At 40.2% G+C, this 15,066-nt stretch overlaps 1 protein-coding gene across 23 annotated transcripts in view; it reads left to right on the top strand.

The window, feature by feature from the left end:
- The window catches only part of RIMBP2 (RIMS binding protein 2), an 883,237-nt gene that overhangs the window by 570,217 nt on the left and 297,954 nt on the right, over positions 1–15,066 (top strand). For all 23 annotated transcript variants that reach the window (XM_073628097.1, XM_073628121.1, XM_073628271.1 and 20 more), the window contains one exon: positions 13,855–13,977. In XM_073628097.1, the coding sequence (XP_073484198.1) occupies positions 13,855–13,977 (123 nt within the window). The remainder of the gene's footprint in view (positions 1–13,854; positions 13,978–15,066) is intronic.

The following is a 15,066-nucleotide window of genomic DNA, read 5'->3' as shown; positions in this document are numbered from 1 at the left end:
CTTTGGCAAAGATAATAATTGCATTTTTATCCTCGGTGACTTATGGGACAAAATGAAGTCCCTAAATATCGCTCGAAGCTGTTTGAAGAATACCAAAGGGACACGGATTGGCATGGCTTAATAAATACAAAATCCTCTGGAGAATTGTAATTTTTAAGGCGTTGCACTGCCCAAACCACGTCAAGGTCAGGGTATGGCAATGTTGCAGTTCCTCTTTAACTGGTTTCCGACCGGCTCCTGTAGATATACGTCGGCAGAATGGCACGGCTGTGCAAAGTAACGTACCTGTACGTTACTTTGAATTTGTAGCCGTGTGCGCGCCTGCCGCGATCTCTGTGAGTCGGGTCGCGGATTACCGCGGGCATACCCGCAATGGTCTCACGGAGAGGACGAATGGGGAGAAGCCGTTGTAAACAGCATCTCCCCATTCTGCCTAGTGACAGTGTCACTGGATCTCTGCTCCCTGTCATCGGAGCAGAGATCAGTGACGTCACGTACACAGCGCATCCCCCCTACAGTTAGAATCACTCCCCTAGGACATACTTAACCCCTCCCCGCCCCCTAGTGGTTAACCCCTTCACTGCCTGTGTCATTTACACAGGAATCAGTGCATTTTTATAGCACTGATTGCTGTATAAATGACAGTGGTCCCAAAAATGTGTCAAAAATGTCCGACATGTCCGCCATAATGTCGCAGTCACAATAAAAATCGCTGATTGCTGCCATTACTAGTAAAAAAAAAAATTATTAATAAAAATGCCATAAAACTATCCCCTATTTTGTAAACGCTATAATTTTTGCGCAAACCAATCAATAAACGCTTATTGCGATTTTTTTTTTTTTTTACCAAAAATATGTAGAAGAATACATATCGGCCTAAACTGAGGAAAAAAAATGTTTTTTATATATTTTTTGGGGATATTTATTATAGCAAAAAGTAAAAAATAATGCGTTTTTTTCAAAATTGTCGCTTTTATTTTGTTTATAGCGCAAAAAATAAAAATCACAGAGGTGATCAAATACCACCAAAAGAAAGCTCTATTTGTGGGAAAAAAAGGACGTCAATTTTGTTTCAGAGCCACGTCGCATGACCGCGCAATTGTCAGTTAAAGCAATGCAGTGCCGAATCGCAAAATGTGCTCTGGTCAGGAAGGGGGTAAATCCTTCCGGGGCTGAAGTGGTTAAGTCTAATGTAGTTCAAATTTGTTGTGTAGACAGCTACTCCTCGTTTAACGACTTACCTGTTTAACGACCACTTGGACTTACCACCACCTCTCCACACCCTAACGACACCCGTATACATCATTGTATTGTACAGTAGAGAATTTCTGTTTGTCTTCTGTACTTATGCAAATTAAAACAATGTTATTGAGCTGGTTTTGTGTTTAGACCTTTTTTTCACAATACAGTACAGTACAGTAGTTAATGCTTAAAATATTGATTACTTGTGGCTCCTCATTTAACGACCAATTAGTTTATCAATCTGGTTGTTGGAACGGAACCTGGTCGTTAAGTGAAGAGAGCCTGTTCTTATGAACAATTTGCTTCCATTGCAGGTTTGCAAAATCCTACCAGAAGCTATTTCTTAAACAAACCCTTAATTTGTAGAAATATCAAGCCAGGACCTAAGGCAAGGTTCTTTGGGTTTGGCTGGCTGAACTGTATTTCTTTAGCCTCTAGATAATATAATAATATTATCCTGTCAAGCTCAAACAATACGAAACAATCATTTCAATTTTATGAGGACTAACCTTATTTATTTTATACTAGAGGCATGGAATTCTACAGAAGTGTCCAGGGTCATAAACAGTAGTCTAAAGGGCTTAATAAATGATGTCCGACCTTGTGGCAAAGACATTATGGGCTGTAGAGGTAACAACCTCTGCACCACCCCAGCCCAAAGACGCCAAGCTCTGACCCTGATTTAAGAATGCTTATCTCTTTACAGTTTAATTATACTAATAAAAGCTTACTAGTATAGGAGCACTCAGACAATATTTGGCCTTGATGGCAATAGAATTGTGCTTGCATGATTAGCTGACCTCTAAGGTCAATGGCTGCATAATAGGAAACAAAGATGATAAAGCACAGGGTTTATTATAGATCCAATCAAATGAATCTAGATTTGAAAACATTTAAACTCCAGTTAATGTCTCACACTTTTTTACCTCTTTACAGTGCTGCACCCCTGAATGGTCTGCTTTGTCATAGATTTTTCCTTGGAGAAATGTTTTCCTTTTCTTAGTTAAAATTCCGTTCCCACCTTCCTCTCCAGTTCTCTGTGCTGGCATAGCTGAGTAACAGTCACACCCCTTAACACAGGTGTCCTTTCACAAACTTGTATTGCAAAGAAAAGGAGGGGACTGTCAGACTGGTTCTGTTACTGAGAGCTGATTACAGAGGCAATGGGTGCCTATGGACTGCAGAGATATTTAAACACTCTGCACAACAGCTGTAACAGGAAAATGAGTTAATATTAATACATGATATTAAAGGCTTTGTTAAAATATATATATATATTATATATATTAAACCTGTCATACTCACCAGCTCTGTGAAGTAGTTTTGCACAGAGCAGCCCAGATCCTCCTCTTCTCGGTTCCTTCGCTGGTCCTCTTTGCCCCTGCCAAGTGCCACCAGAGCAAGCAGTTTGCAATGAGGGCACCCAAGCAGGTTTGTTCCTGAGCCATGGCCCTGCGTGTCCATTCACACACAGCCGTGTTTTGGCCCCACCCTCCCCCTCTTTCCTCATTGGCTCACGGTCTGTGATTGACAACAGCGGGAGCCAATGTCTAAGCCAATGAAGAGAGAGTCCCTGGAGAGCTGAGTATAGAATGCATGAAGGTAAAAAAAAAAAAAAAAAATCAGCCTTTACAACCACTTTAAAACTAAAATTGAAGGTTTAAGATGGCCATACACAAAGTGAGTTTCAGGCGGTTCCAAGTGAACCGGACAAAATTCAAGGCTAAGGTAGCCCTGTTTATACCTTCCCGCCCGATATTGAAGGAGCCAGGCAAAAAATGTTGGTCAAACTGTGGCTGCATCCATTCAGATGCAAGCACTGTTTGGGTATTCTGAAAATTCTCAGACTGGGTTGTCAGAATACAGTGGCCACACACATACAATCCAATGAGAGTGCCAAACAAGCGTCCAAGGGTCCAAGGTGTAATTTGATAAAATGAATTCATAGCAGAAGAGTGCCAGTGCATTTCAGGGGCCAACACACACTCCCCCTTCATCAGGGCTTAAGATTGTGGACTGTGTTTTAATGGTCCCAGGTGAGCAGATACAAAATAAGACTACACTGTGATTTACTGCTTGAAGAGTTTCAGGACAGGTTACGCCAGTGTTAGTAAATGCAACAAATCCATTCAACATCTGAGCTCTACTAGTCTTTTATTTTGCTGCAATATATTAGTATATCAATTGCTACAAGTCCCTGGCAGCATATACTGTCAGTGAACACACTCTGTAAAGCTGTTATAGATCTGAGCAGCAAACACCAGACCTATTGAATGCACTGATTTCCTGACAGGAGAGGCTTTAGTGAACTCTCTAAAGAGGGGCTGCCATTTAACATTCATCCTTGGCAGGGTTTCATGGAACACCTGTATGCTTTCTCTCACTATCACTGAGAGAGCTGGTCTCCTTCCACTGCATGCCTACCAAATCCTTTTTAACAGAAATATATGCAGACGTACCATTAGAAATGCAGTAGAAGAGTCCAGCAGACAGAGAAAAAAGAAGAGCAAGCCAGGTAAAAGAATAGGTGGGTTGGGTGACCTAAGGGAGGACAAGAGGAAGAACTTATTTTTATTTATTAGTTTTAACAAGGCTTCTTCACAGGCTGCACTAATGTATTGCCAAAAAAAGTATTATCTGGTCTACAACTCTTCCTACTTTCTTCATATCCCTAAAAGCTATTGGACATTGGGCATTATTGCTACACTATTAGCAGTCCTTCTTTTCTCAAATGCTTTGCTTTTGGAGAGGTGTTTGGTGAAAAGAAATAGGAGTTTGGAGTCAGCTAATCATTACTTCAATGGTAGGGCACTACTACCAGATTTCGGAGCCTATGTTCGAGACATTGTTTGGGCCTTTCATTTTTATGTTTTAAAAAATTCAGCTTGCTCTAAATAATGTTAGCAATGTGTGCATCTTAGGAAATTTAATTTTATATTTCATTGTACATGCTATAAGTCCATGGAGGCAGCCATATTTGCTCATTATCTACTCTGACTGTGCTTTTACCAATTGATTGTTCACAATCACACTTTGCCTTAATGCAAGTCTGTGAGTCATTGAAAACAATACATTTGCTATGTGGTTAATAAATCATAAAATAAATGGTAAGACCATAAATAACAAAATAATGAAAAAAAATAAACCTATTATATAAAGTAAAGGTAAATGTAAGGTGCCTTTACGCCTGGTCAACACTGGTGTGATTTCAGATGCAACTGCACAGAATTGCATAATAATGGAAATCACATTCATTTCAATGGTGCCTGTTCACATAAATGCAACACAACTTTGGGGAGGGGCCTGTGCTACTTTGGTGCGATGTAGTGCATTTTGGTGCCCCATAGACTTCATGCAGATGCATTTTTGATGCAATATTGGTGCATTTTCTCCCCCACCTATTCTCCTCTTCCTCCAGAAATTGCAGTAGTATAAAAATCACATCAAAATCACATGAGAAATGCACCAAGTCGTATTGCAGTTGAACTACTGTACATATTCAAATTGGAAATCAGATGAAATCACATTTGCACTAGTGTAAACCAGGTCTTAATGTTTTTGTTTTTTCAAGATACTGTACATGTGAAATAGATTTGTTTGATTCATAAACAATCTTATTGATGTGTGTTAATGTCTTAAAAATCTTGATCTTTGTATATAGCTTGTCATGATATTTGATCATGTCAGCTGTAGTTTCCTGTGCTCTCTGCCTGTACACAAGGAGAGGTTATAGAGATGAAGAAGGGGTGGGGAGATGGGGAAAGGTCTGTGTACTTTGTAATGCATCAGTTAATGGGTTGGCAGGGCTGGAAATATATGCTTTGCAATTCAGAGCCAAAATACACTGTGTTGTCATGTCAGAGTAAGTTAGGAGTACCATATGGGTAATTTTTATATTTATAAAGCAGTGAATGTGGCATTCGCCAAATATTAACTGCTACATCAGCAATTATTTTCTGTTCTTAAAGCGTGTTTAACCACTTAAGGTCCGCCTTGTAGTTCTTTTACTGCTACAGGGCGGCACCTGTGTTCCGGATCACGTATATATACATGATCCGACACTTCCAGGTAAGGGGCATGCATGCAGGCCCGGGCAGCTCGCTTACACTGTAATTACACACACTGGAAGTCGATCAGCGGGTGCACAGTACCCAATGTCTTCCAGCACTCGCGAATAGTCAAAGAGACAGAATTGCCATCTGCCTATGTAAAAAACATAGTATAGTAATAGACTGGCTAGGCACACAGTTATTCGCCTCTGATTTTAACCCCTTCCTAGTCAGTAGTACAGTGACCGTGCATATTTTTAGCACTGATCATTGTATTAGTGTCACTGGTCCCCAAAAAGTGTCAGAATGACCACCGCAATATCGCAGTCCTGTTATAAGTCGCTGATTGCCACCATTACTAGTAAAAAAAGGAAAAAATAAATAAGAATATCCTATAGCTTGTAGACACTATAACTTTTGTGCAAACCAATCAATATATGTATACACACATATATATATATATATATATATATATATATAGATAGATAGATAGATAGATAGATAGATAGATAGATAGATAGATAGATAGATAGATAGATAGATAGATAGATAGATAGATAGAGATATATCTATATATAGATATATAGATATATATCTATATATAGATATATACTGTATATATGTATAGAGAGATATATATATATATATATATATATATATATATATATATATATATATATATAATATTTTTTTTTATTGGATAGGTTTTATAACAGAAAGTAAAAATTATTTATTTTTTTTTTTTCAAAATTGACGGCCTTTTTTTGTGTGTGGCGCAAAAAATAAAAAACACACAGGTGATCAAACACCACCAAAAGAAAGCTCTATTTGTGGGAAAAAAGGACATACATTTTATTATGGTAAAGCATTGCATGACTGCGCAATTGTCAGTTAAAGTAATGCAGTGCCGTATCGCAAAAAATGGCCTGGTCATGAAGTGGGGTAAATCTTCCAGAGGTCAAGTGGTTAAAAGACAAATATGGGGTTCTCAAAAAAAAATTATATACTCACCTAGGTTGATGCAGCATTGGTCTAATGCCGCATCTGTCCCCCAGTGCTTCTAAGAATGAGAAGTGAGCGATCAATGACCGCTGATCGCTCAGTTTTCAGTGAGCAGAGCATGACATTCACTCTCTGCTCTGCCCCTCCAGTGCTCACTGGAGCATCAGGCTATGGAAGGGCCAGGAGCAGCTGGCTCAGTTTTCCAGTGGCTTTTATAGTCGGAATCTTTCCAGAGCCTGTACTGGCTGGGTGACGTCAACCGACAGCAGACTTTAGCCCACTGTCATCTGAAAATGGGTTACAGGAGTGCAGAATTAACTGCACTCCTGTGATCCCCAGGAGAAGTAGGGCCTAGAGCTTTGGCCCTACTTCTCCTTTAAAGTGGTTGTAACCCCCCCAGACATTTTTACATATAGGTAAGCCTATAATATATAGGTATAGGTAAGGTATATAGGTAAGCCTATAATAAGCCTATAATAAGGCTTATCTATATGTACTGAAAATATCTCTTAAACGTGCGCCATTTAGGAGATATTTACCTTGTAGTGCGCCGATGAGGTCATCGGCGCATGAGCAGTGAAGAAACAGCCCTCCATGCCATTTCTTCCCCAGCATGTGCCGTGACTGGTGCCGTGACTGGTGGGAGTGACGTCACGTGGCTCCGGCCAGTCACAGAGCCGGAGTCCGCAGCCCTGGAAGGAAGAGGGGCAAAGACTTTGCAGGGGAATAAAGAGGAAGTAAAACCCATCAGGGTTTACTTCCTCTTTAACCTATCTCTTTTAGCTTTACACATACAGTATAATGCAGAAGTGGGCAACTGTGACACCACTGAGTTTGCTTCGGCCTCTGACATCATATCCAACATATCTAAACAAGGGAGGATTGTATGTGTAAATAAGACATACATATACTAGATATAGATATACAGTTTATGACGATTGTTGTTCAAATTAATGTTTCTCCTTTAAGACTTGTGGACTTGTGTCTTTTTTCAACCTGACTATGTACTGCAAAAATGACAGGCTGATTATTTATCATACTTGTAATGCACTTTGAGCCCAATTCAGGCTTGAAAAAAAAATATATCTTTTACCCTGCACCAGTTAAAATTTAAAAGCAGCTTTTGCTGCCATATTCCCCCTATCTTTGGTACTCCTTTCTCAAGACGCACCACAGTGCTGATCTTCTACCAGTGTTCATGGCACCTAGCCTATTTACTGTGAGCCCATGGTGTCAAACATTTGCACCATGGGGGTCCAGTGCTCACAGGAGAATGTCAAGAATGTAATAAGTTTCACTGTTTAGGTCCTGCCCCATACTATAGGAAGAATACTAGGTATGAGACCCATGATATTATGTAACCAGAACAAAGACCCGTTTGAAAAAGGTATGTAAATAAAATGCAAGAAAAAAAAAAGAAGGCGTACAGGGATGCTATAAGGTTAAGGGCCCTGAATTTGTACTTTGCAGAATTTTTGTTATCTGACGCTTTTGATAAGCATACATATTTTACATTACAAATTCCATTTACTGCATGGATTGGATTATAAACGTTATTGAACTATTGACTACAAGAGTTGCAGCTGCCTAACTACTAGACATGTATGATTTTGTAATAATAATTCTGTTTTGTGCTGTGTGTTTTAGTTACCCTATGGTATTTTAATAGTTTTTTGTTGTATGATAAAATTTGTATTCTGTTATATCATACCTCACATGTGTACATAGGTTAATTTAGTATGGCTGCCTTTTAATCTAGTAAGTGTAATGGTTTGTTTTGCATAGGCTTTTTTTTATCATATTCACATCTTGTGAGTACATGTTTATAGGAGGGTTGCTGGGTTTTCCTCATGATGCAAGCCAAAACGTGACTTTTGAGTTCCTTTTTATTCTGTATTTAGCCCCAGATAGGATTTTTACATCTGTATCATGACATTTTTTTGTACGCTTGAGTAGGTCTTTATTTCTTTCTTACATGATGTGATTGTAATTTACTAAATGCAAATGACCTCCTCTGGTTTATAGAATGCATGCATCAAGTTTCACCCATATGACTCTGTCAGTTTCCAGCGAGCTGTGTTCCTAGAACATGCACAATATATTTGAATTAAGGAAAGGGAAGCAATTTATGATAACATGCAATTGTTACCTTGTCATGTGGCATCACAAGACAACTATATAATGAAGTCTTTCCAGCACTTTAGCTGCATATGGTTTGCTGTCCAATTTTGAAGCTTTCTCAGCAGCATCAAACGAGAATGTTAGTATAATAGGAAAGCTGGATATTATTTTAAAATGATAATCCATGGAAAGCACAAAATAAACTATTTTACCCAGTGTGCTTGCAGAGGGAGCACAGTTAATCCATTGTCTGACACCCCTGAGGAATAGTGTGTCTATGTCCACTCTCTCCACTCTGCACCATGTTGATTCACAGTCCAGATTACAATGACAGAGGGAGGAGGGAGGAGTACCTATAGGACCATTGGGGGAAAAGCTTTATTTACTGATTCAGACTGTATTGTATTTTGAGAAAAAGAACTGATCCCTTTTGACGTCTGCACATACTACGATATACAGGGCACTTATGAAGAAGGCCCCTTACAGTTGATTCAGCTCAGGGATTAGGGCACCACCTCCCTCCCCCCCCCCCCTTCCCACCTTACTTCACACCGTACATCCTTTTCTCTCTCTCTCTTTTAAACATTCCTTGTATGCTGCTTGAATTTCTAGATCTCTATGTACTGGCTTGGTGAATACCATCTACCATTCTAGTACTCACCGCTTGGTAGCGGCTACATAGATGTTGATGTTATTTGTATCACCCACAATGATATATCACCACAAAGTGAAAAATAATGTGCAAAATCTATAGTAAATAGTGAAAATATCACCCGGTGTCCTTAACCGCAAAAAAATAAAATCTCTCGCCTCCCCAAATATATTTTTGCTTGGGAAGTGGCACAATACACAATAAGCCCTTGATTCAATCAGAAGGGTGTATTTTGTGAATGCAATCTGATTAAATCAAGATCTTCTTGTGTATTGTGCTACTTCCCAGGCAAAAATATTTTTGAGGAGGTGAGAGATATTTTTGCAGGGAAAGATACTGAGTGATATTTTCACTATTTACTATAGATTTTGCACCTTTTTTTTTCCACTTTGTGGTGAAAGTAAGGAGTTTGGATTTATTGTGCAATAACTTTAGACGCTGTTTTTTGATTGTATGGACTTTATGAATTAAATGGAACTTTAATTACAGGATATATTTCTTTTATGCAGATTGAATTATTTATGGAATTGATTTTGCACAGACACTTCTTTGACATTTTATTAGTGTATAGTGTGGATATATTTGTTTTGCACAATTATATATTTATTTAATTTAGATTGATTTATTTGCTTTATTTTTTAATTGATTCTGCACAGACACTGTTTTAGCACTTTAGTAATGTTTCAGCATGGTCATATTTATTTTACATTTATACGGAATTTTGTGATTATAATGACCACAGCTTAATTTTATTACACTTCTGTGGCACGGATTAATTTACTTCCATCTAGCAATGAAGTTCTGAATTGAGATTGGTCAATACACCAACTAATGAAGTTATGTAATTGGTGTTTTTATTATTTTTTATTTTTGTTTGTTATCAGCTTTCTGTAGTTGTGTGCACGTTAGCATTCAGAATAGGAGAGGAAGGCTAGTTGTTCTGCAGTGAACATGCTGACAAGAGGAGAGAACAGACTGAGCTAAGTGATAACGTGTGTACTGCTCCTACTTCATTGTCAAATTACCAAAGCTACTGTTCTTAATGTTCTAACCCTATGCTGTGTGGCTGAAGTGCGTGGATTACAGGATAGGATGAAATTGCCTTGAGCGGGTATAATTTTTCCCATATTTGTATTTTAATGGTGTAATGGCTTGCTTGGAGTCTAGCTTTAGCTGTAACAGTGGCAGACGTGAGCAGACGTGAGCTGTGAATTGGGAATATCAGAGGTGAGCTGTGGATGGGGAGGTAACAGAGGTGAGCTGTGGACGGGGAAAACAGAATTAAGCTGTGGATGAGGGAGGGGTACAAAGGTGAGCTGTGGATGGGGGAATACAGTGGTGAGCTGTGGATGGGGGGGTACAGAGGTGAGCTGTGGATGGGGGGGTACAGAGGTGAGCTGTGGATGGGGGGGTACAGAGGTGAGCTGTGGATGGGGGGGTACAGAGGTGAGCTGTGGATGGGAGGGTACAGAGGTGAGCTGTGGATGGGAGGGTACAGAGGTGAGCCGTGGATGGGAGGGTACAGAGGTGAGCTGTGGATGGAATGGGTACAGAGGTGAACTGTGGATGGGAGGGTACAGAGGTGAGCTGTGGACAGGGGAAATACAGTGGAACCTCAGATTACGAGCATAATCCAGGAGAATGCTCGTAATCCAAAGTACTCGCATATCAAAGGGAGTTTCCCCATTGAAGTCAATGGAAATTAAAATAATTTGTTCCGCATTGACTTCAATGGCATGCAATACCGCATGCGGCCAGAGGCGGAGGGGGCACCGGAGAGCCTCGGAAACAGCCAGAAAAGGCCCGAGGACAGCTCTGCTGACCTCGGCAAACCTCAGAAAGGCTCGGGAATGTAGTATTTCTGAGTCTTTCCGAGCATTTCCGAATGGCTATGATTGGCGCAGTTCGGCCCTGCTCGGCTCCATGCGCCCCCCCACCTCAGGCCAAACGCGGTACTGCACACCGCTTTGGACTGAATCCTGCTCATTTTGCAAGACAACACTCGCAAATCGAGTTAGGATTTTTCAAAATACAGTGCTCGTATTGCAAAACGCTCATTAACCGCGTTACTCATAATCCGGGGTTCCACTGTACAGAGGTGAGCTGTGGATAGGGGGATACAGAGGTGAGCTGTGGACAGGGGAAATACAGAGGCGAGTTGTGGATGGGGGGGATACAGAGGTGAGCTGTGGATGTGGGGATACAGAGGTGTGGATGAGAGGGGGTGATGGTACAGAGGTGGACGGGGGATACAAAAGTGAGATGTGGATGGGGGGTATATAGATGAACTGTGGATGTGGCTTCAGGGGTAAGCAAAGAGGTATGCATGGATGAGCAAAAGTAGGTTACTTTTTGGGGGATATGTTACTGCCCCTTGTGTTGATTTTTTCTGTGGCCTGTGTGATACAAACACCTCAGCAGTGCACAGTACACACTCCCTAGCCCTGTGTGTCATGCAGTACTGAGTGCAGTACTCTGTGCCTCTTGCTCCTTGTGCAATGCGCGGATTATTTGGGGCTGCTCTATGTCTCTCCTCAAGGGAGGGTAAGTTCCTGCACCTACTCTCTGAGAACAAAATTCCTGGCTACAAGTAAGAAATCCCAGCTTGCCACCCACACTGCCCCCCCCCTCCCCTGGCTGCAGAAAGGACCAATTAGAGAGACCAGAAGGGCATGTAGTCCCAGAGAGTGGACAGTGCATTAAAGGTAATGGGAAATGGACTACAGCCCTCACCCAGCTTTGCAGCAGTCCTGTATGACTTCTTTACTCCCAGGTGGTCCTTCTACTGCTTCTATAACTAGTCATTTATTCCTGGCAGCCTATCCTCAGGATTGCTGCTCACATTGGCCTTTGTTCCTACCTGCTCTGCTCTGCTCATTGTTAATAACAAGTTCTCTGAGTTTTCTGTCTACTGGTGGGTCCCCTCAGCTACACAGTCCATGGTGTGTAGGCAGTGAGGAGTTGGCGTGCTGTAAACTTCAGCAACCTATCAGTGAGCCGTAATGGTGTGCTACAACCCCTAGCAACAAATCAGTGAGCTGTAACGGTGTGCTGTAACCTCTAGCAACCAATAAGTGGTAATGATGCACAGTAAACTATACCAACCAATCAATGAGCAGTAATGATGTGCAGTAACCTCTAGCAGTGAGCGATAATAATGTGCAGTAACCTCTAGCAACCAATCAGTGACTGGTAATGATGTGCAGCAACCTCTAGCAACCAATCAGTGAGCCGTAATAATGTGCACTAAGCTCTAGCAACCATTAGTGAGCGGTAATAATGTGCAGCAACCTTTAGAAACCAATCAGTGAGCGGTAATGATGTGCAGTAACCTCTAGCAAACAATTAGTGAGGCTGGACCAATCAGTGAGTGTGGACCAGTTCTTTTTGTTTACATTATTAAAGCTTTTTTAGATTATTATTATTATACAGGATTTATATAGCGCCAACAGATGGCACATCACTTTACAACATAAGGGCAGAGAGTACAGTTACAGTACAATTTAGTACATAAGTCTTTGTGTGTGTTTGTTTTTTTGGGATGTTGGAGTGGAGAGCAAATTTGCATGGGGGGTCTTGACAGTGGGGTCAATTTACTAAAACTGGAGAGTGCAAAATCTATTGCTGCTCTGCATGGAAACTAATCTGCTTACTGATTTGTTTTTGAATAAACTGAAGTAGCAGATGATTGGTTTGAAGAGGTGCACCAAATTTTGCACCCTCCGGTTTTAGCAAATCAGCCCCACTGTTTATTTATACAAAAGAAATCCCCTAAAGATCCTTCCTTGTAGCAGCCTTTGTCTGTCCCGGGCAATAGACTGCATGTCTCATATACCTAATACAAACAGAGCTGTATGAATTTTTTTATGTGCATGTGTAACAACTGGTTTATCAAAACACAGATTTAAGAGTCTGTGGAAGCTGAAAGGCATTTGCAGAGAGAAAAAGATAAGATATGATGTGAAATCTGTCTGTCTGGAAAACCCTATGGTGAAAGATTGGTCAAACTGACAGAAAACATTGTTCCAAGATCTTCTATCATAAGTTGCCTGATAATGTGCATGAAACAAGCAGAATTCATATGTGGCTAAGATATTCATCTAATACAATGTTTTATGTGTAAATCTGGAAAGTAAGTTCAATCGCTAAACATTTTGGGTGAACTTTTTTTATCTTTATTTATTTTGGGCAAATGACAATTAGTGACTCTCATGTTTTTTTGTTGATTCTCAATATATTCCACCTGCAGCAAAAGGATCCAAATATAAAAGGAATACTCATACAGTAGATGAGAGGATTGCATATACTGTATGTGCCACTAATGTGTATCTATTCCTTTCAATAAAACTCAGTTAATAATAGGATGAAAGGTAAATTGCAATTTTTTGGTGTGAAGCAATAGGGTTGATTTACTAAAGGCAAGTAGCACCTTTACCTTGCAATAGAATTTTCCCTTAGCTTAGTTAATGCAGTGAAAATTCACCTTGCAAACAATACCCAATCAGGTATAAAGAAAATGAAAAAAAAAAAGCAGTATTTTGGTTGCACATGATTGGATGATGGAAATCAGCAGAGCTTTGCTAAGCTAAAGGAAAAATTCCATTGCAAAGTGTAGATTCCTTTGAAAGGTGAGCAGCATATTTGCCTTTAGCAAATCAACCCCAATATGTTTATATAGACCTCTATATCATATATAAAGTTTTTTTTCTACCTTCTGTGAAAAAATATATTTTCCCCATGTAAATCATTCCATAATCAAGTCCAAATATACTTTATTGTTCTTAACAGGTGAAGTTGGACTATGAGCAGCTTCGAGAAACCCTCACTATAGTCACCAAAGAAAGAGATTTGGCTGTGAAGGAGAAGTACCAGCTCCAAGCCAAACTGGAGAACCTAGAGCAGGTCCTAAAGGTGAGACAAAGCCTTGTCACTTAGATGGGATTGTTCTGACTAATGCTATAATATTTGATGAGCTCACTGATTGATATGAGCTAATTGATTGGCATGAACCACGGTTTAACCTGGGTTGTGCCGTTTTCAAATGTGGATAGTCGCAAAGAGTTTGTGTCATTTTCACTTTCTCCCATGTTGACTTGCATGCCCTTCTGATGTTTCCCCTGTGTCCGCCTGCCTTAGTACACAGACATTCAAGCAGGAATATACAGTATATAGCATTGTTTCTCAACTCCAGTCCTCAAGGCGCACCAACAGGTCTTGTTTTCAGGATTTCCCTCAGATGAAATGGCTGTGGTAATTACTAAAGGAGTGATACTGATTAAATCACCTGTGCATAATAATGGTAAGACTAAAAACATGACCTGTTGGGGCGCCTTGAGGACTGGAGTTGAGAAACACTGGTATATAGTATATTAATGCATTATGGGACACAACAATCACTAAGTACTGAGTGCTCTGACGCTGAACACTTCTGATCAGTGCCATCATTAGTTACAGTGCTTAAAAGTCATAAGCATATCATCACAATCATCCTCATTCATTACCGTCATAGACAGTGCTAATTGCCAGTGTTCACTGCTAACTGTCAATAATAATTCTCACTTCTCACTCAGTATGCTATAAGCAGACACAGTATTATTTACACATAACTTCACATGAAAAGCCAAACAGCTGCATTAAAGCGGACCTTCAGTAATTTTTTCGAACTTTCTATCTATTAAATCTTCTGCCCTTGTTTTTTAACTTTGAATAGTAAAACATTTTTTTTTCTGCCAGTAAATACCTAATACAGCCCACTTCCTGTTTCTTGTCTGGTTATTAGCCTTGGCTTATGACATCATGCACATCTCTCTCTCTCACTCTTGTGAGAGTTTGCCAGGAAGGGAGGGGTGATGAGTCATAAGAGGGCCAATAAGAGCTGCAGGGTTGCAGAGCTGGAGGTGTGCCTTTGTGTGTCTGTGTAAATTCAGGAAGTGAACAGGCAGCAGCTTCTGCTGCCCACAGTTAAAATGGCTGCAGCCAGACTTTGTAGAGGGAGATTTC

The sequence above is a fragment of the Aquarana catesbeiana genome, linkage group LG01, assembly GCF_042186555.1.
Source record: "Aquarana catesbeiana isolate 2022-GZ linkage group LG01, ASM4218655v1, whole genome shotgun sequence".
Lineage (NCBI taxonomy): Eukaryota > Metazoa > Chordata > Amphibia > Anura > Ranidae > Aquarana > Aquarana catesbeiana.
The sequence above is the reverse complement of the archived record's forward strand: the minus strand, read 5'-3'. Positions and strand labels throughout refer to the sequence as shown.